The following is a 21,672-nucleotide window of genomic DNA, read 5'->3' as shown; positions in this document are numbered from 1 at the left end:
TCTGCTGAATTTGAAAATGTTTTTTTTTCCATGCTTTTTTTTTTGCAGTCCCGCTGCCTTCCTGTGCTTCTAGTTTTCTGCATACCCTGCGTTTTTTCAACAGCCCCCTCCTCTAAAGAGAAAAAAACAAGCAGTCTCTTTGTGTCTGCTATTTGAGAATCTCCCCCCCTCCAAAAAAAAAAAAAAAACAGTGGAGAGGTGTTGCACTGTAGGGAACCCTTCATTCAGCCCACAAAAAAGGAAACGCAGCAAGCTAGGAGGCTGATAATTTGCCGACACTCCCTCCCTGTGCTCATTTTTCAACCCATCGCGTCGTTCTCCGGCGGCTGGCACAAGCGAAAAAGCATCGGCGCCTGCGCTCCTCCTCGCTTGCCTTCCCCGGCGACGCTTCACCAATTCCGGCTTATGGCACCTCCATCTCCGCAGAGTCAGCGGCAACGGCGCTGCTCACAAGTCGCCGTCCACTGATGGCCAAGTGAGACGACAACGTCTCCTCCTCTGGCTCTTTTTGTTTGTTTGGGTTTTTTTTTTTTGCTCCCTTTTGAAAAGCCTCGAGGAAGTTGAGGAGAGACCTGACTGTACCGGACCAGAGCGGAGCGGACTGGACGACTGCATACATTCGCCACTTGGTTACGTTGAGTCGGCTAAAAAGGGAGAGGATGGAGAGAAAGGTACGGAGCGGACCTTGTTTGCTGCTTGACTATTATTAGCACGTCACTGTTGGAGCCATCGTGTAAACGGCTCTATTTGGGCATTTTCGGGGCCCCTATTTTACAATGGAGGGGAATTTTTCAGTGTAAAATGGTGGTATTTTGGCCTCGGTACAGCCGCATAGTGCAGGAGGCAGCAGGGGGATATTGGTGGGGGTGGGGGTTTAGGCTACTTCGGTGTGACTGCATCATCAGGCGCCTTCCTCACAGCCTCCGAGGTTCAGCAGACAGGAGCTTGTTAACCTTGACTGCGGATGGGAAAACGAGACACTTGAGCCCCAGGCAAGGGGAGCCCGAGCCCGTTTCAGAGATGGGGGGGGGGGTTCTGGCCTGCCGGCCTACCGGCCTGCTGGATTCGGCACGGTGCACCATTTTATTGACACCCTTAGTCCTCCTTAAATCTTGACAAAAAGTTTCACTTGTGGCCTTTCCATGGCACCAGACACTCCCTGTTCACTTTGTTATTTTCAACACTTTTCGTCGGGTGTTCCTTATTAATGCTGTCTATTACAAATTGATGTTTATTGAATTCTAATACCCACATGGGTGTTAAAATAATCATACTGGAAGCAAAACTACACCTATCTTATACACTCAAAAATTAACTGCTTTTAATTCGGGTTAATTCTGAATGTTCACTGTACAGTTGGCCTCGTTGTAATAGAGAAGTCAAAACCAAGCATTATCTGAACACAAGGCCACATTGAGGTTAATTAAGTTAAATTTCCACTCCTTTTTAGACTAGCAGTTCATGTTTTATTTTGAGGTATTGAAAAGAATGTATGTCGTTCTGTTTTTCAAATCAGAGGACACAGCAAGCTTCGTTGAGCATATCTTAAATCTAACTTAATATAGCACCATCGAAGGGAAAGCATTCACCATTTTTGATGAGAAAGGAGCACATATCTTTTAGAAACAGTAACATGAGGCTCAAATTTGCTTCATTTAGCTTCGTAGACTTTCAGCTCTCAAAGCCCGTCTTTGCGTGTAGTTATTTACATTAAAACAGTATTAAATGTTCATGATGATCAAAAAAACTTCAATTTTTCAAAAAAAAACATACTGCGCGTATAGTAGTTACCTTTTCAAAACCGCAACTGTGGCTTCAGTTAGCTTTGTTTATGCAGGGTGCTCTTGTGACTTTCCTAAAATGTCATTTTTAATGCAATTGTTTGATGAGTCTCATAATGAGTCACTCATGGAGTGTGTTGTTGTTGCTGTTGTTCTTGTTGTTTTACCTGCTCGACATAGAGAAAGTGGTCGCGAGTTAGCTCATGCATTCCATCAATTTCACCAGGAAGGAAGTCGCTTGAATTTTCTCGCTCTACCCAACAACATACAGTACCGCTTTTCAGATTAACACCAGTTAATGTCTTCTGTTCCCTCCTGCTGGTAATTCATATAAGTGCTTGGGGACTGGAACTGCTGCATTGGCTTGCTGTTGGCTTGCTGTTTTGTAATAAGAACTACCTGCACATGGATGTGAATTTATAGGCCTTGCTTGCAGAGAAAAAGCTCAGGCTGCCTCGGGCTGCCTCCTCCTCCTTCTCGCCTTCGTTTTCTCCTCTAGTTTCCTGTTCATGGATACTTGGTGAGTCAGCTTTGGAAAAAAAAAAAGCACCTTACTGTATAGCGAGATGTGCTATCTGGCACGACAGACTGCCACCTAACATTGGCGGACTGTACACGTGATTTCGAGCTTCAGTTTGCAGCCCAAAAAGGATAACGGGATGATTAGTATGCAAGGTAGCGTCTCAGCTCCCAATGTCTGATTTGGGCAACGGCTGCTTCACAAACGTTCTGTAGGGAATGCGCCACGGTTCCCCCCTTCGAGTTCCTGAGTTTGTCCTCCTGGTGTGTCAAAGCGGGCTTTTGTTTGCCAAATAGTAGGTTGGTCATCACACTGCTCGTCTTTGTCTTTTGGTCTTACTTTCAGGCCTAAATGGACAATGGGGGCACTTCCCTCTATAGCAGCGGAGGAATGTGAACCTGTGAAATGGCAGTTTTGTTGCCCTGGAAACAAAATGGCTTCCGGGGCAAAACTTTTGCACGTGATTAATTTCCAATGAATGAACTTCAGTGTAGAAAGAAACATTTCACGTTCCACTCGGAGCACACACACACACAAAAAGACTTATGCGCTGGATTCTTTTCATGACCAAGGTCATTACTAAATTTGCTTACATGTCAAATTCATTTTACCCATTGGAAGAGCCCTGAATTCATTCAAGCCCCCTAAAATGCCACAATTTTTGGGGGGGGGTTGCTGTTTTTCAACAAGACTCCTTGCACCGTTTTGCGTAAAGAAGAAATTAAGTGACTTCATCAAATGTCATTATGGCACGCACTGTAGTATCTGTGAGTTGGATGTGTGCAGTGAAGGGCCTGGTGAATGACATCAAGATTTGAAGTCTGCGTGTGAGTGCCTGAATATGAGTTGTGTCCTACAGCAACCCTTTGCGCGTGTTCTCGAGTGCGTGACAGTACCATAATTGCTTTTTTGGGGGGGGGGCATTTTAGGTCTGCTTGGGCAGCCACATAAATTATGCGAGAAACGTCTAAAAACCTTTTAAATAAACCTAACCTTAATTATCCTTGCTATGAAGAAATGTCACAACTTTAGCAGCCATAGCGAGTGGCAATTCAAAGTGTTCGTTTGTTCGTTCATTTGTACTCGTGGTGTGTTCCAAAGCGGCGTATGGGTGATGTTGAAGCCTGCGGGGGTCATCTGAAGCTGTCAGTCTGTCGTGTCCGTAGGCAACTTTTGGATTTGTGGGGGCAGTGCAATGGAGTGCTTTGTAACCTAATTCCAGCTGACCGGTCACGCTCGTGTCCTTCAAGTTGCTTATTTGGTTTTTATCATCAGAGCGTAACTGGCAGGTTGACCCACTTCCAAGTTGGGCAACACGAACAGCCTGTCTTCTTTCATGCAGGACTCAAGAAATCACAGAATATGTCCTGTCGAGAGGCAGCGTTTCGGAGGAGTTGGAGAGCTTGAAGTTCAACGATGGCTCTAAACGATTCATCGATGATTAATTTCATCATCGATTAGCGGTGGACTAATCAATTCATTTGTTTTTACGTGGCTGTTTTGTGTGCTGGCTCAACTTTTGCAAAACCCTTGATGGAAAATTTCGGTTCGTTCTCCTGGCCCGGATGCGTTCAGTAAGGGAGATGCGACAGTGACATGCTGTCTCATCTGGAGTACTTTCTTCAGATGATGACGATGTTGTTACCCTGGCCTGGCTCTCGTCCCATTGGCTGCTGTAGGTACAACAAACAGGAAATGGAGCAGGTGTCGCTTTGGACTTCTGATCCTTTGTTTTGCGCACAAAAAAGAAAATCTTTAGTGTTTCTCTTTATCCAAGTGGTGCACTTTTTGTATTTTGCTCACGTTGTTGGCCGCTATGGGAGCTGCTTTTGGGATTTACCCCCCACCCCCCCAACCTTTTGTGTTTTTGGGGCTTTTGCTGGCAGTCCAGGAGTTTCTTTTGTATGCAGGACAAAGACACCTCCAAGTAGGACGCCAGGCTCAAATCTCTCGATTTGCTTCTGTCTGCTTGACAATCAAGCTGGCCAAGTTGATGGAGGTTCACAGCAGGGTAGATGAGCCCTCCACTGGCCGCAACATTAGGTACACCCGTACAACTGTTTTACTCTTTCACATATTAGTGTATATAATTATGACATTCTGTCACACTGTCGAACTCAATCGAAAACACCAAGATCTTTTTTTTTTGGGGTGTGGGGCATAACATTTTGGTATTAGTTTTATTTTATTTTAATGTTAACAAAATACAGTAAATATACATTTTTTTGTTTCCTTTACTACTAGACGGTGGAAGAATTTGTTTTTTTGGGGATAAAAGTCCCAAACCTGCAGCATTAATAAAATGCTATGTGATGCGTTGTGTTTATTATTTTAGTGTTAATTGTTTTGTAAAGCGCTTTGTTACAGCTGCAGCTGTTGTGAAAACGCTGTATGAATCAGGATGGATTGTATTGTATTGTAAATTGATGTCACGTGCCCGCCTGGCATGTAGATAGTATCCATGCATCCATTCCTTAACTGCTTGCGCCCCCTGTTGGTCGTACAATAACACAACAAGTCAACCTTGCCCCTCCCGTCCCTGTAACACACACACACACACACACTGGGACATGAGCATTTATTTATTTATTTAACTGAGGGATTCAGTGGGGGTACAGCAAGGGGTGACTTTCCATACAGGTGGGGGTTGTAGTGTGGGTGGTGGGGATCTATCTCCTTGACATTGGCCCACTCGGCCTGATAACGCTTCAACGCCCGCGTGCGGGGACGTTTACTTGTTCAACTTGTGTGACAAATGTTTCCAAATCTTTCCGATGACATCGTATTCTCCACATTGCCCAAATGCCACATTTTCTGTCGAGTTCCCACATTTAACATGTCTGACAGTTTCCCTCCTTTGACATTTGATTGATTTCATTCCAAGTCATTCCACATCATCCCGCATTGATAGCACAGTGTTTCACCTCAGCGTACACTGGCGATTTCTTTCAGAAATTGCAGCGTCAAGTTGAGAGGTGTCAAACGGACGCCCCGCGGGCCAGAAGTGGCCCGCCATAGAGGAGAGAGAGAACACACTGCTAATTTTTGTCCACTGCTGGGGGCACTGACCACCACTTCCATATGTTATTGTGGCATTGGGTTGACCCGCAGCATTTGGTGCCTGATCTTGATGCACTTGTGCAGGCAAAAAAGATGGCAAGTTTGATCTTCAAAGCAAGCCAACTTCTTAGAAACCACCCTCGTATTCTTTTTAAAAAGTCCATGAATGAGCATACATTCAACGAATGGTCTTATAATACGAAATTTTCAATCCTTTTTAGTTATGGAGGAAGCATGTATTTCCAGTCATCTTTATTTTGTGCATTTGACATCACTTGCTCTGTGTGGACATTTAAAAACGCCTCCGTCTTTTGCGACCTCCGACTCGGTCACCTCATCGCCGGAGCGCTTGGCAAAGTGACCCCCCTCCCCCCTTTTCCTCGCTGTATGTGTGCCGCATCTTATCTTACCAGCGGAATGCCTCACAACAGCTGTGCGGGGGTAGGGGGGGTCAGCAGGCAGTGGGCTGGCCGAAACCCCCCTAGCAGGCCCCCACAGCAGCAACACTCCCCCCTTCTCTCTCTCTCTCCCTCTCTCTCTCTCCCTCCCCGTGTGAGCGACATTCCGGGCTGGTGAAAGGCAAGTTAAAAGTGAAGCAGACACACAAGCAAGGGAAGGAGGGAGGAGGAGGAGAGCACAAAGAGAAGGAAAGTGGAGCAGGGGAGGGGAACGGGAGGCTGGCTGACGGCGGCCAGACAAAAGAAGGAGAAGGCGAAGGAGACGCGGAGGGAGCGCAGGCGAGGCGGAGGGGGGAGCGCAGCAAATGGCCACGGAGGAGACGGCGGGGGGAGCCAGGAAAGCCACCAAGAGCAAACTGTTTGAGTTCCTGGTCCATGGAGTGGTGAGTCGTCCGCTCGCTCGCTCGTCATTGAATGGGGTTTGGGGGGGGGGGGCGTGAAGGTTATTTCCGGCCCCCTCCCGAACGGAACCCTCGTCGCGCTCGGCTCGGCCAGAGATGGAGGACGCGGGAAGAAGCAACCGGCCGGCTACCCCCCTCCGCCACCGTGTCTTGGGGCTAGCATGCTTCGCACACGAGGATGGAAGGGAGGCGGGGGAACGGATGGGTGGTGGTGGTGTGTGTGGGGGGGGGGGTGTCAGCAAGCGTTGGTGGCGGTGAACAATCGCTCCATTCATGTGGGAGATGTCAGGTTGAGGAGACGCTCAGGAGGTTATACCGCGACTGTTCGTGATCCCCGGGTGGGGTGGGGGGCAAGTGGACTTTGGCCTAGCGTGCGTTTAGCTGGGGACAGCATCGAGAAGCAGGCGAGCAAAGTCGCAGCTAAGTTCCAGCGTGCCGCCACTCCAGTCGGACGACTGCTTGCTTGCACATTGGTTTTCAGTTGTCAATTTGCACACTTGGTCTTCTCCTCAAATGGTCTTTCAATCTCGCGTGTTTCATTCAAAAGAAAAAAAAACATTTAAAAACAAGATTCAACAAACTTTTATGTCGACTCTTACATATGTTTTGAATATTTTATTCAGAACAAGGTTTTACATGCGGCCTTCTTTGAATACAAAACAAATTGCAAGCATGGAATCGATACTAAAAATTGGAATAAAATATTTCGTAGTTTACGCCAGTTTCATTTTTTTTCTTCCAAAGGCCCACTTTTGATGAAAGTCCATCCGTGTAGTCAAAGCAACGCAAAGCTATAATATAGTGTATGTGTATTTAATTATGTGTGTTTGGTTGAAAACAAGGAAAACAAACTTCTTCTGTCCTTGCCAGTCAGCGTACAAAACAGATCCTGCAGTACAGACAAGCCACACGGGCTGTGTCAAATCTTCATTTTTGGGTACGCTGCAGCTGTTGGGTGGCAGGCCATAGTTTGGACACCCCCAGTTTAAACCTGAAATAAAAACTCCAACCTATTTCAAGACTTTCTAAACACACTGTTAATGGATTTCAACACACACACGTGCGCGCAAAAAAAAAAGATCTGTGACATGCACTCCCGATATCACCCCCATTAAAGGTACTCATACACTCCACTCTCGCAATTACACATCACTTTCTGTCCTTATGTACTATTTTATTATGGTTTTATATAACACAGTGCTGGTTTTCATTCCTCAAACCACAAAATTGTGGTGGCTTTTCTTGGGCAGAACGGGTAAATGGGGAGTATTCATTAGAAAAAAAACAAGCAATCCATTGAGGTCCATAAAATCAAGGGTTGTTTAAAAAAAATAAAGGTTTTGCTTGCCCTTCTGCTCTTTAAAAAACACATTATTTTCAGTTGTTTAGCAGGTAGTGAGCATTTTTTTGGAAAAAGAAACTTACATGTTGCATGCAGTATTTCGAATGACCACGTACTCGAGCTTAATGCTAACACATGATGCAAAATGTCATAGACGGACGGGCAAACAAAACTAGCACCGATGTCACTTTCACGATATTTGAGGACAAACGTTCGGTCACATGTTGAACTGGCACACCAGAATACTCACAGGCATACCATCTTTATCCTCTGCAAAGAACAGCCGATATTATTGTAGTTTCGTAGTATGTCTGAATGTCTTATAATGCCCCCTGGTGGGAAAAGGCGTCAAAATTTGAAAGCACTACTGCGTTGTCAGTGTAGAAGTCTTGGAATGGTGAAGCCAGCTTCAGGTGATGTTTTCTGACTCGGATGCAGACAGTCAGGACGGCCTTTGTTGCAGCTCGCGATGGCGTTGTGGTGACCGCCTGTCTGCTGCGACGGGTATGATGGAGATGCGATGACGTATTGCGCCTTTGACGCGAGCGGTCGTGACGGCGCCGACAATGGCTCGGCTGATTGATGAGCCTCACACCTGCGTCCTCCCTGTGCGCCAATTAACCTTGATGAGGAGGCCAGACACCCCCCCCCCCCACACACACACACACAGACTCACGCCCACCTCCCGCCAAAAGGCTTTTAGGATGGAAAAACGTCATGTGGAAGAGAGTGTGAGTGTTTATTTTGCTGCTTGTGGTGCAGCCTGGTTGTTTCCACTCTCCTCGTGGAATAAAGCTCTCACGCCCGTTTTGAAGCGCTACCTTGACTCGGTGACAGTTTGAACAAATTGCAAAGTCCCATTTGAGCTAATTGCATTTCGTTCCTTCAATGTTCCGATTGCGATTTATTATGCGCTGATTTTTTTTTCAAGGTCCCCGTCCCATGAATTTTTTTTCACAAACGCATGCAAGCAGTAGAATTGTCGTATTGCAAGAAACAATGTCAGATTTATGAGACATTAAATGTTCTTATAAATTGGGCAGATGCTAAAATAAAAACCAACGAGCCATGAATTCATATAAAAGACAGTTTGGAGATCGACTACAAGTTGAGTTTTGCCGGCTCACGACTTTGACTTGTCGTCTTTGAAGCGTGCACGACGACATTCGGACAAAATTCTACCAAACAAGTGTGACATAAACGCAAGTCAGTCAGAAGTCTGAAGTCCGATGATGACAATCGTGCAAACTCATCTGTGGCGTTCTCACCTCCAACTCCCCGGCGGCCCAAACAAGAGTGACAGCAGCGCCTGTTCATCATTCTTCTGATTACCACAGCTTCAGCTTCAAAACTACACGCACGTCTTTTTTGTCTGCGCCTTTTCATCCCGCCACCGTTTGACGTGTCACTGACGCCATTTTTAGTCACGTTTCGTCTTATTTCTGGCATTGTCCCGTTTTTAGTCGTGTAACGGTGCGCTTTGTTTTTCTCCACGTGACGTTTGTGGACAGTCTAAAGATCACATCAGCCTTTGAAATTGACAAACAAGACAGGAAGAAAAAAAAAATATCCGGGCAAAGCTACTTGGGGTCATAAAATGTCACATTACATTCCAGAACTACAAATAAATGTTTTTTTTTCAATGCTGTATGAACAATAAATACTCTTCCATTTTCTCCATTCGATTGTTCCTTTCGGGGGTCCTGTGGAGATTAGAAGAAAACCAAAACAAGAGAATTCATCACAAGAGAAAGGCTTTGTTGCCTTTTGTACTTTTTGGTGCGCCGTTCTTGTCACACCAAGCTTTGCTAGCGCAATTGTAATCCTCAAAAAGATCATCGGAGGTGGCGCGCGGGACGCAGCTGTTGGCGCCAGCGCGAGTGACAGGCGCAGGTGAACGTGGGGGCCACTTGCTGCCGGGCGTCAACAACTCCTTCGTGATTGTGTATGAGCTCATTTTAGTCGTGTATGGATGAGCAAAAAAAAAAAAACCAACAACTCAGTAGTGTGTTCAAGATCCTTTCAGTAGTAAGTGTGAAAGCTAATCCTGAATGATGTCCCTTGCATACGGAGCTCTATTTTTTTCATTCCACCCCAAGTTGCTCCCTCAGCACTCCTGAAAATGGTTTCTAATGCACTAATGAAACATTTTCACATTCACACAACTAAAATGCTGGTATCGCACTTCACTCACAAGTAAACATTGGGACTGACGATGTGCGTCGTTTGTCGCCCGCAGCGTCCCGGCATGCCGTCCGGGGCAAGGATGCCCCACCAGGGAGCGCCGATGGGCCCCCCCGGCCCGCCGTACGGAGGCAACCCGGCGGCGCGTCCCGGCCTGCCCTCCCCGGTGATGGAGGCCGGCCGCAAGAGGCCCGCCCCATCCCAGCAGGTCCAACAGCAGCAGCAGCAGCAGCAACAGCAGCAGCAGGCCGTCCAGAACCGGGCCAGGAAGTGAGTCCAACACACCACACTCCAGAGAAAAAAATGCTAATTTAAATCATTTGAATGTTTGACTCACGGGATGACGCACAATAAACCGATTCCATTAAATCTGAAACACAGCAGACTGATGGATTGGACCAACTGACCTGACCTGCGTCAATTGACTGACGGGAAACACAGCAGACTCCGATTTTATGATCCGTGGACTCAAGTTATGGGTGACTCACATGTTTTGTTTTTGTTTTTTTTTGTATTGAATCACTTGGGTTAGCAGATTCACCTGAAACATTGCAGACTCGTATGATTCTTTTGAATCTGACTGAGTCAAGTTCACTGACTCACCAGACACACCAGGGACTCCGATCGATGATTTGGTTCAACGACTTGTCTTTGCGCTCGTCATGGTGGGCACATCACAATTCTTTCAGGCCATGTTTGTGGCCAGAAGCTCATCACATTTCCTCATTAAAGGAGAATCCAGATTTCCTTTGATCCCCCGCAGCTTGGCCAAATACTGGACCCGACTGGACCGGATCAGAACAGTTGGATGGATGAGCTGTCCGTCCTTTATTCCAGGTGACTTTGTGAGGCGTGCTCGGGCAAACAACCAGATTGCCAAATTGCCAGCAGCTGAGTGGCGCCGCCTGCGTTTTCTCTGTGTCATGGAGACGTTTGAGTTGCGGTTGAAAATAGCCCCCGCTTCCTCAAATGGGCCAAGTTGTTTGAATGAAAGCCGGGGGATTTGATGGAACCTGACCTCTGTTTGTGGCATCGCGCTGTGAAGGAACTGTGATGATCAAGGAATTATCTGGAAGTGAGTTTTCATTCAAACAAAAGTAGTGTTTTACCGCCGTCCAGGAACTGTATTGTGCGTAAAAGGATGAGACAAAAGAAGAAGAAGAAGATCCTGCAGGGTTTTGGTGTCAAGGAGCTTCATTTTGGACATTCGTCTTGTGGCCTCTTGTCGTCAAGGAACTTGATTGGAATCACTTTAGTTTCCTTCAACCTAAAGTGGTGCTTTGCCGCCATCCTTTGGCCTCTTGGTTTCAAGAGAACAAAGTTCAAGTGCGTTGAGGAGTTTTATTTAGTCAAAAATTGTCATTTGCAGCCATCGTGTGGCGTTTTGTGAGCAAGGAAGTGTGTTGAAGTGAGTTGAGAATAGAAAAAAAATCGTGCTTTGCCGCCATCCGGTGGTAACGTAGGCAATTTTAGACCTTTCTTTTGGGGGTGGGGCATTTGGCAATCCACAGCAAGGCCCGATTCTTCTCCAATGAGAAGAATTGGAAGATTTCTGAGACCTTCCCAAAGTAGGAAGTTTTTCTGTCTTGTAAAATTTGGAGGTTTGTTTTTTTCTCAAAAGCAGGCAACTTTGAAATTCCTGAAGTTTGAGGTTACGGGGAGGGATGAGAAGGCGGTGGCGGGGGTGTCCCCCGTCTGTTCCCCGGAGAGTTTTGTCTAATGGCTGAACCGCTCCCCAGGAAGCCGCTGGGATTCCCGGGAGGCGGCGAGATGGCGGCCAGGCCCGTGGACATGCGGGAGCCCCAATCAGATCCCACGCTTGGATCCAAGTAGGAGCCCTGAAAAGAGACACGCCCGCCCGCTCGCTGCATGCCCCCTTTTCTCCTCCTGGGAGCCTCCCCTCAAGCCCACACCCGCAACCACCAGCACCCCCTCCCTCCTTAGCGGTGCATGCTTTGGACTTGGAGCATGGCATGATGGGAAAGGATTTCAAGTCAAAACCAACTCTGCTTTATGTGTTTTTTTGTTTTTTTTTCCCCCCCAAATGCTCAAGTGTGTTTGGATGTTTTTCTTCTTCCCGTGGCCGCAGGCTTCAGCGGCCATCGTGTTCCACCATTTGGCATGCTTGACGGAAAGCCGTTTGAGCTTTTCTTCCAGGTGGCTCAGACTCAAGAATGACAACTGCGACGATGGGAATAAAGGCTCAAACGGGTTTCCCCATTGCTCATGAGAAGCCGGTGCTAACAGTATGCATCAGCACTTACTAAATCTCATGCAAATAAGATTCGACCCATCGCCCCCCCCCCCCCCCCCCCGGAGTGCTAACCACTAACAAATAAGTTGCTTTTATCCTCTACAAAATCATAAAAGAGATTAAACTAGCCCCATTTACTGACTTTCAAAACATTTTGGAAACCACTTGCATGAATTCAACACGATCATCGTGTAGCAACGAGACTGAATGCAATACACACACAAGAAAATGCTGACAAAAGCCCTTAAAATACATACCATGATATTTGTCCCCCAAAAAGATACTCCCTAAAATTACTTAATAAAAATGTGTTTTTGTTTTTTGTATTGTAAATAATGCATTAATATTTATTCCAATTAGAAACTGTTCGGCATTCCTTTAAAACTCCCAAGATTGTAATAAATCATTGCTTTGTGTTTAATCATTGAATTCAGGATAACTATTGCAACATTAAAATAACATTTTTAAAAAATGAATAATATAGATTTTCTGAATGCATTAATTGAGCCTTTCTTTAAATTGGTGACATAAAATGTACCTGTCCGATTTTATTTTTTCCGTAACTAATGTGTTCATTGGTTTATTGTGAATTGTAAAATGACCAATAGTGAAATAAATTATTACAATGCGTTATTCACAGTACATCACAAAATAAATATTTTATGAAAGTCAAATAATTGTTATTTGACAAGAAATCCTATGATGATTTTCAATTCTTATTTTTCATTATTGTCCATGCGCTTTTGGACTTGTGTACGTGTGCCCGTGTGTCGGTCTTTTCCAAATGTTCAAGTTTCCCCACACGGCGACACGCGGCGCCTGCGCGGATGTCTGGAGCCTTTTTGGCTCTCAGAGGCTTCGCGTGTCTCTCCAGGTGCACTGCTGCATTGATTTGGGAGAGCGCACCCCCCCCCCCCCCCACACACACACACACACAGACAGCTGTGCCGCTGGATGCGGCCCAGCATTTTAGCAGATGGCCGGCCGCTCGGCTATCAGTCACCATAGTAACATGCTCCCTTTTTTCCTCCTCTTTCTCTCCCTCTCTCCAGTGCAAAGAGAAGGAAAATGGCAGACAAGATTCTCCCACAAAGGGTAAGGCTCCATTCTTTTCTTTCTCGGTGGAGGGGTCCAATCAAAAGATCCTCTTGACTTTCGATGTCTGGCGAGGGGCGCGATCGTTTTGGGCATGTTAGTGGGCTACTTTTGCGGGCTACGTTTTATGGGAGGGAGGCTGGCGGATTCCGGTGGGACGAGGCGGATGGCAACCGGGAGACGCACGGAGAAGCTGGTTGAAGGTGCTCGCGTGGGTCAGGGAGGGGGACAATGAAGACGGCCATTTACAGGAAGGAGGAACATTCCTGGTGTGCGATATTGAAATGTGCCCTCAATCACATTTTTCCATTCCTTCACACGATGATTTTAATGATAGACCCAAACAATCAATTTGGTGTGAAAATTCCACTACCGCACATTGGTGGTGTCAACACAAATTGGACGACTTCCTTCATGTCCATCGAGTTTCGTTTTTGGTGGATGAAACTGGTGTTGGGGTTGATTACTTTTTTTTTTCCATCAAATTCACCTGTCCTTGAAGGTAAAATGGTTGACTTCCTGTTAAATGTCAGTCATGGTGCTGAATCCTATTATGATAGAAATGTCCATGTCCATGTTTTTTTTTACGTTTCATAAAAACTTCTTTGTCCCTGTCTTCACAAAATTGGCAAGAAATGTTTGACTTCCTTTTCAATTTCGGATCCTTGAGGCTTTTTCGTGTGTCCTGTGACTGAAGTTTCTGTTCAATTGTGGGCATGAGTCACTGCGTTTTTGTGTCAGTATGCGATTTATTTGTTGCTGTTTTAGTTGACCTATATGATATGCCTGTTTCACCACGAAGGACAATTATACACATCCCAATATTGCTACCATTATCTACGCCAATACAGACACAGATCCTGTTATTGCTGCAGATATTTTGGAATAATGAAGGCAGGTGCTTGATAAAATCACAAAAAAATGTTTTTGTGCTTACCCTCTTGAGATCCGTGAGCTGGTCCCCGAGTCCCAAGCGTACATGGACCTGCTGGCCTTCGAACGCAAGCTGGACCAGACTATCATGCGCAAGCGCGTGGACATCCAGGAGGCACTCAAGAGGCCCATGAAGGTAAGAGCGCCAACAATTTGCCTGCCATTTGTTTGACAAAGACGCCATTAACGGAGCCCTCCCCGTGTGGCCTGCACGGCTGTCAGCAGCAGAAGCGTAAGTTGAGGCTGTACATTTCCAACACCTTCAACCCGGCACGGCCCGACGCCGATGACTCGGACGGCAGTATCGCGTCGTGGGAGCTGCGGGTGGAGGGAAAGCTGCTGGATGACGTGAGTGATGCCGAGGGGGTGTGGGGGGACACCTGCACAATTTCCTCTCATGAAATTGCCCTGTGTGAAGCATTAATGATAAGGGGAAAAAAATGCCTTAGTGAAACCGCGAGGCCAAGCTGTTCTCAACATTCGCGGCATCTGTGAGCCAATTCCAATTTGAGGGAAGATGATTTAGGGGCCCGTGCTCACGCTACTGAAACCGAATGTCATGCACAATGTGAAAAAGGAAAAAGTGTGAATATTCTGTGTTTTTGTTGTTCAGCCGGGCAAGCAGAAGAAGAAATTCTCCTCGTTTTTCAAGAGTCTGGTGATCGAACTGGACAAAGACCTCTACGGACCCGACAACCACCTTGTGGAGGTTGGTTACCAACCCTCGCATTGAAACCATCCATCCATCCATCCATTTTCCGAACCGCTTGATCCTCACTAGGGTCGCGGGGGGTGCTGGAGCCTATCCCAGCCATCTCCGGGCAGCAGGCGGGGGACACCCTGAATCAGTTGCCAGCCAATCGCAGGGCACACAGAGACGAACAACCATCCACGCCCACACTCACACCTAGGGACAATTTAGAGCGTCCAATCAGCCTGACATGCATGTTTTTGGAATGTGGGAGGAAACCGGAGCACCCGGAGAAAACCCACGCAGGCCCGGGGAGAACATGCAAACTCCACACAGGGAGGCCGGAGCCGGAATCGAACCCGGTACCTCTGCACTGTGAAGCCGACGTGCTAACCACTGGACTACCGGGCCGCCGCGCATTGAAACCAGAAGATGCTAAATAATATACACTTTAAATATAAAAATGAATTTTTTTTTCACACGTTTTGAAAAGAATTATTACATTTTTTGCAATGGTAGCAGCGACAAATTATTCGTTAACTTTCACATGGAGGAGCCCAACAAAGTGCGCTTATTTGTTTTTCAGTGGCATCGCACAGCCACCACGCAGGAGACAGATGGCTTCCAAGTCAAGCGTCCAGGAGACGTGAGCGTGCGCTGCACGCTACTGCTGATGCTCGACTACCAGGTGACAAGGAGCTGATGTCGTGTCACGTCATGTCATAACACATCAATTCTTTTTTTTTTCTCTCGTTTCCGTAGTTGTATTGACCAGAATTTCTTGGAACATGTACAAATATCTAACCAGGAAAAACACATACAGCAAATTGCTGTTGTGACTTTCTGCTTGTCCCATCAGGTCACCACATTTTTTTTTCCTCCCTTCTTTTGGTCAGTTTGCAACTTTAAAAGCCTCTGGAACACATTTCAATAACAGAAAAGTCGAGGCACTGAACTATGTCGAGGAGGTTAATTTAGACAAAAAATAGTGCTTTGCCACCGTCCTGTGGCATGTTGTTTTCAAGGGACTTTGTTGAAGTCAGTTGAGGAGTTCCATCTAAGTGAAAGTGCTTCATCACCATCTTTGGGAATCTGTCGGCCATTCTAACTCATTCTGTGGCGAGTTACTTACCTGCAGATCAGCTGGCTTTGGGCAGCAGGGCTCACTCTTTGTCCCACAAAATTTTTCCTTCCCTTCAAGTAGAGAGGGCAATTAGTTTTGCCAGCCGTGCATGATAGAGAACTTGAGCGTTTCCAGGGGCAGTGGTCTCATGCTTTTCTGTCACTCAGCCCCCCCAGTTCAAGCTGGATCCCCGTTTGGCGCGCCTGCTGGGCATCCACACGCAAACGCGCTCATGCATCATCCAGGCGCTGTGGCAGTACGTCAAGACCAACAAGCTGCAGGACTCGCACGACAAGGAGTACATCAACTGTGACAAGTACTTCCAGCAGGTACCCACCTTGGCCACCGGGGGGCAGTGTAATAATAAAAACAAACTGAAAAATAGACTTTGACTACTTCTCCGTTAGTTGCTGTAATGAGTCATTTTTCATTGAGGATAAAGCATATGTGCCTGTGAGTCTTGTTCAATTGTCTGTCTACATGCGTTGCTCGACCGTTTGTGTTCAAAATAGCCATTGCTTCAAGGCGACGCTTGATGCTAACAGCGTGTGAATGGTGTTTTCCATTCGATGTCAGTATTAAGCTAGTGAGCCATGTTGTTTGGGCGGCGTTGTGTGAAATACACAGCTTGTACTTGTCTTTGCGACCTGTCGAGTCGCGGACTGAACTTGAGCTCGGAGTGGCAATAAAGAGCGTGAAGCCTCTTTTGGGAACAGTTGTTTGCCCAAGTGCTGCTGACAGTCGACTTGTGATCCAATCTCAAATTTGGACATGCAAAAACTCTGGCAAATGCCTGCTCATATGTGGAGAAATTCGCTCCTATGTTGCGGCGTATTCCGCATTTTGAGGTTATCCTTGGAAATCGGCGGCCGGCTGCAATGCCGTCTTTATGTGATTTCAGATCTTCGACTGCCCGCGGCTGAAGTTCTCCGAGATCCCCCAGCGTCTCACCAACCTCCTGCTCCCCCCGGACCCCATTGTCATCAACCACGTCATCAGGTGCGTGCCCCAGCCGCTCACGACTTCAATTGAAAAAGCCTTGCCTTGACCACTCGACGGCGGCCAAAAGAGGCTGCGATTATTTTGCTTCCGAAACAGGCTGCTAGAGGAGCAGGAATAAAGTACCTGTGCTAAACAGTCACAAAGTATGTTTTAAAATAATGGCAATATGGCGACCAATACTGGTTTTCACACCTAGACACTGCCAAATCAGGTTCTTTGTTCTTTGTGGAACTCCGCGCAGGGCGTAGGCAGGGTAAAATTTCACAAGCGTGATGTATTTATTTATTTATTTATTTTGCAGGATAAAAATGACGCATCCAAGTGTGATAAAGCGTGCGTCTCTTGTTTCTCACAGCGTGGACCCCAACGACCAGAAAAAGACGGCGTGCTACGACATTGACGTGGAAGTGGAGGACCCACTGAAGAGCCAGATGAGCAGCTTCCTGCTGTCCACCGCCAACCAGCAGGAAATCGCCACGCTGGACAACAAGGTGACAGATGGACAGCCGGACGGCGCCGTCGCAGCGGACGGACGGACGGACGGCTCGACTAACGAAGGTTTTTGTTTCCTGTTCGAAGATCCATGAGACCATTGAGTCCATCAACCAGCTGAAGATCCAGAGAGACTTCATGTTGAGTTTCTCACGGGATCCCAAAGGCTACATCCAGGACTGGCTCAAGTCCCAGAGCAGAGACCTCAAGGTTCCCCTTTGCACTTTTCATACTGCCGTGTTTGCCGCACTCTTTCAAAGTCTCGCTGAGACAACAAGACATCTGCTGCGAGATTATAGATTTTTCCGTCACGGGAAATAGACATAAAATGGGTTGATCCAGACAAGAAATGGTGGCTTTCTGTCGCCGATGCTGAGCGTGATGACTTGTGAAGGACATTGCAGATGGGCCCCCCCCACGGTGGCACTCACCTTGCCTTGTCTTGTGTTGCATTGCGTGTCAGCTGATGACTGACGTGGTGGGCAACCCCGAGGAGGAGCGCCGGGCGGCCTTCTACCACGAGCCGTGGTCCCAGGAAGCCGTCAGCCGATACTTCTACTGTAAGGTATGCAAAAAAAAAAAAAATCTCCTTTGTCATTTTGGCTTGACTTGCATTTATGTATTACATGCTTTTGAAAGGTCACCCCCCCCCTTTCTTTCTTTTTCTATGATGACCAAACGCTCCCTCGTTTTTGTTTATTTGTATATAATTATCGGGAGGCCATTTGCCCACTTTGGTGTTTTACACTTAGACTTACAATTTTACACTTAAGTGCTAAAATCCTGCTGTTGCTTTGATGGTTTTAATTGCTTTTTTTGGGGGGGGGGTCTTTATATTTTTACGGTGAGCAAACCTCCTCCTCTTTTTGATGCTTGTATCTGTTGTTTTTGAAATACTTCTGCTGTAAGATAAGACAAGGCTTTCATGATGCCCGTAAGGGAAATTCCGGGTTGGCAAAGCCAGGCAGACCCTCCCCGCCTTTGCAAAATTGCAATTATTTTTGATCTACTTCTACTGGCCCCCGGCTTTGGTGTTGATGTGATTCTTTTTGGGATCTGTTGCTAATTGTGTGTGTATTGCCTGTACCTGCAGATCCAGCAGAGGAGGCAAGAGCTGGAACAGGCCTTGGCTGTCCGCAACACCTAAACAAAGACCCCCTGCACTAGCGTGTGTTCCCCTTTACATGTGTGTGGCTTTACGCATGTGTGTGTGTTGGCATTGTTCTCGTCGAGGGAAGAGCTCCGCCAAGGCCAAAGGTCAAGGTCAGAATATTAGGTACACCAGCACTGAATCATACTGAGTGGCTCATATTTTATCCCCCATGTTATGTAGCTAAATAACCCAAATATTAGCAACAGCTCTCAGTCTGATGCATCCTCTTTGTTTGTTGTCTTTGTAAAGGTACCTAATCAAGTGGCCGCTGTGTGTATTTTGCCACAAATTTGCCGACAAAGAAAAAAAAAATCCAACTCTGTCGAGTCATTTTGCTCAGAGCTAAATGTCTTTGGCGGAGGTAAAAAAAACAAAACAAGTAGCGAGACCGCAATGAAGGGTTTTTTTTTTTTCGATGTTCTTAGACTCAAGTCCAATGAAGATTTCAGATCATGCAAAAGAAAGGGACAAGGCAGTGAACGCTTTGGTTTGTGTGTCTTTGGTCTTTATCCCACCAGCAAAGTGATTGGCTGAATGCAGCTGTCACACACTCAAACTTGATTTCATTTCTTCCTTCCGAAATCAATCAGAAGACTTCCAAAGTGTCACATTTGAGTGTCTATGTGAACACCCTCTTTGGTGTTATGCAAATCCATTGAAATATTGATCCCCCCCCTGACCAATCGCAAATGACGAGCGTGCGGATTGGCTGCCGTCGCCTCACGAGCGTGTCAACGCTCACGCTGAAGTCGATTAAACGAGCTGCATTTGTGGGTTTTTTTTTTTTTTTTTATAATTTCCAATGAGACTGCATGGAAAGCTAACAGTTGGTATGCTAACATGAAGCAAGAGCGCAAGGCGAGTTGAGAAATTGTGAGGGTGGCTTGATGATGATGTTACGCCTTGCCGTGTAGTCACGTGTGACAGTGGTGCCTTGAGATCACAATTGGCCAAGTAGTGAAAGTCAAAACAGACAAGGAAATCTCCTCTGCTGCAGTAGGACAGGCAAGCATTTGGAGAAAAAAAAAATTAAATACTGTACCTGAATCATTCCTTCAGTCATTTTTTCCCTCTCCTGAGAAAAAAAAGGCATGCGTTTTTTTAATAAGGAAAAGCTAGTTGATGAAAAGAGTGTTACAAAATTATGAGCTAGAATGCCAAGAATAGAACACTTTGTGCTGAATTCCTTATTTCATGCTGCTGTGCCTGCCTTGGCACTAGGGGGGGCAGGATAATAAAGTCATGCACTCATGAAGAATAGTGCTTCTACTACTGCGACTCGGTAAGCTGCTGTAATAGTCTTTTTTTAATTTTTTTTTTTAATAGAATATATGCCTGCAAGTATTGTCTATCTACATGTGTTACTCCACATTTGATGCTTCGAAAAGCGCAAGTGCAAAATATGAGTATGCCAATGGCGTTTTACATCGTTGGTTTGCATAAAGCTAAGCGGACTTTCCTAATGAATACACATGGTGTATTTATTTTGTTTTCGGTTTGGTTTTAGTCTCACCTTCAGCTGGGCGTGGCAATAAACAGACAGAGAGGCCTTTTGGGAACATTTCCTCACCATCTGCCCAAGGAATAAGAATAAGAATGCTCAAGTCAAACTAAACACCACCCGAATGACAGCTCGTATCTCGAAGAACTCACAAGTCGACTCCCCGGTATCTCGAGGCACCGCTGTATTTCCAGTGAGATCATGCTAACATGCTAACAGTGAATATGATAACATGTAGCAAGAGAGCAGCCCAGGTTTTGTGTGTGTGTGTATGTGTGTTTTTACTGATGACGAGATGTGAATGTAAATATGTTTTGTGGTTTGTTGTCTGAAGGATGTGCAAGACGTCAACGGTGGGCGGCACACGTGCCCGTTTCACTTCAGCTCACCGCATGTGTATGTGCATATTTTTATTTTATTTTATTTTTTTAAAGAAGGGTGACACTTGTTTGTTTTTGCGTCGAACGAAGATTTGGTGTTGGAACACGGCAGATGTTCCCTTTTTTCTTTTTTTTTTTTGAATTTTGCACTGTGCTGTAAATTGTCCGCCTCCTCCTCCTCTTGATCGTCAGCCTCGCAGGCGACACAAACGTCACTCTAAGCAATTCACAGTCGACGCACACGCTTCTTCACTCCTCTGCATGCTTCCATCCATCAAACACTAGCTGTAAATAAACACGCATAACGCATACGCTCTGTACACTTAGCATGTTGCTCAAATTGGACGGGCGGGGGGCCACGCTAAAAAAAAAAAAGCTGCAAGGAAAAAATAGGACTAACAAAAGGAGGTAAAGAATAACTTATTTATTCTCGTCGCATTGCAACATTTTATCTTGGGGAGGACACGACTTTATGCGCGTCAGATGACTTTTGTCTGGAAAACGCACAGCTTTTTATCTTGGAAAAAAACCCCTCAAGAATAAAAATAACTTTGCCAGTATTCGCGTCAAAATACAACTTTATTCTCTCGAGATGAGCAAAATGTGACGATAGTCTGGAGGTATCATAATTGCTTTTATTCAGTGTGGCCCTTCCGCTCCGTTGTTTAAAAAAAAAAAAGCCTTCTGTAACTTTTTGCCAAAAATAATCTAACGAGCTACCAGCAAAGCTGTTTAGCTGTGTTTTTCTTACTTAGAGCATAAAAACAAAAATACAGAATAAGCATTAGTTGTCCTGTAGCTCTTTTGGTATTCTAGTAGAGTCCAACAGCTGATTAACGAGAGCTGGAGAAGACTCAGCAGCTCGTGACGAAAAGTGCTCAAACATGTCCGCTCGCTCCCTGCATGTTTTTCTTTTTCCAAGCCAGCGAGGCTGCTCTTCACTTGAACACTGAAAAAAAAAATGGATGACTTGACATACAAAGATAAAAAAAGAGGAGCAAAAGGGACAACAGCTGTGACCTTGTGTGACAGACTGGATGTAAATAAACAAGCGCTTGCCAAAGTTTGTAAATGCCGCCGTGCGTCTTCAAGTCTCCTTTTTGTGTGTGTTTATCTGATTTGACCTTTTTTTTTTGGTTACCAAACACCCTTTTAAAATAAATGTAATAATATTTCAACAAGCTGTTTTTACTAGCCTGATTTCAAAACTAGTTTGTTCAAAACTTAATCCGACTTGGATGATGAGTATTATATTGTATGGGTTGAGCAAGGTTCCAGAGATGTGTGTTTTTGATTTCATGA

The 21,672-nt window shown here is 45.9% G+C and overlaps 1 protein-coding gene across 5 annotated transcripts; it reads left to right on the top strand.

Moving 5' to 3' along the window:
• The first annotated feature begins 214 nt into the window (after window positions 1–214).
• On the top strand, window positions 215–21,446 carry smarcd3b (SWI/SNF related BAF chromatin remodeling complex subunit D3b). 5 transcript variants are annotated; one of them, XM_086101342.1, is made up of 14 exons: window positions 215–671; window positions 9,802–10,016; window positions 11,486–11,575; window positions 13,053–13,095; window positions 14,042–14,164; window positions 14,251–14,376; window positions 14,642–14,737; window positions 15,306–15,407; window positions 16,010–16,171; window positions 16,744–16,841; window positions 17,200–17,335; window positions 17,424–17,546; window positions 17,800–17,901; window positions 18,430–21,446. In XM_086101342.1, exons 1-14 carry the CDS (start codon window positions 660–662, stop codon window positions 18,481–18,483), a joined length of 1,482 nt encoding a protein of 493 aa, XP_085957468.1. In that variant the 5' UTR covers window positions 215–659; the 3' UTR covers window positions 18,484–21,446. The 5 variants fall into 5 exon arrangements, with proteins under 5 accessions (XP_085957468.1, XP_085957467.1, XP_085957465.1 ...); XM_086101341.1 differs by lacking the exon at window positions 215–671 and adding an exon at window positions 4,990–6,202 and having other exon boundaries at window positions 14,254–14,376; XM_086101339.1 differs by lacking the exon at window positions 215–671 and adding an exon at window positions 4,990–6,202.
• The last annotated feature ends 226 nt before the right edge of the window (window positions 21,447–21,672 follow it).

This window comes from Hippocampus guttulatus, chromosome 21, assembly GCF_054856545.1.
Source record: "Hippocampus guttulatus isolate MCC_2025c chromosome 21, RoL_Hgut_1.0, whole genome shotgun sequence".
Taxonomy (NCBI): domain Eukaryota; kingdom Metazoa; phylum Chordata; class Actinopteri; order Syngnathiformes; family Syngnathidae; genus Hippocampus; species Hippocampus guttulatus.
Note: the sequence above shows the minus strand (reverse complement) of the source record. Positions and strands in the feature narration are given on the sequence as shown.

Coding starts and splice junctions, on each gene's coding strand:
- smarcd3b (XM_086101339.1), top strand. CDS start 6,125: ATGGCCACGGAGGAGACGGCGGGGGGAGCCAGGAAAGCCACCAAGAGC. Junction 16,842..17,199: donor GTCATCAACCACGTCATCAG/GTGCGTGCCCCA, acceptor TGTTTCTCACAG/CGTGGACCCCAACGACCAGA. Junction 17,902..18,429: donor GCCGATACTTCTACTGTAAG/GTATGCAAAAAA, acceptor CTGTACCTGCAG/ATCCAGCAGAGGAGGCAAGA.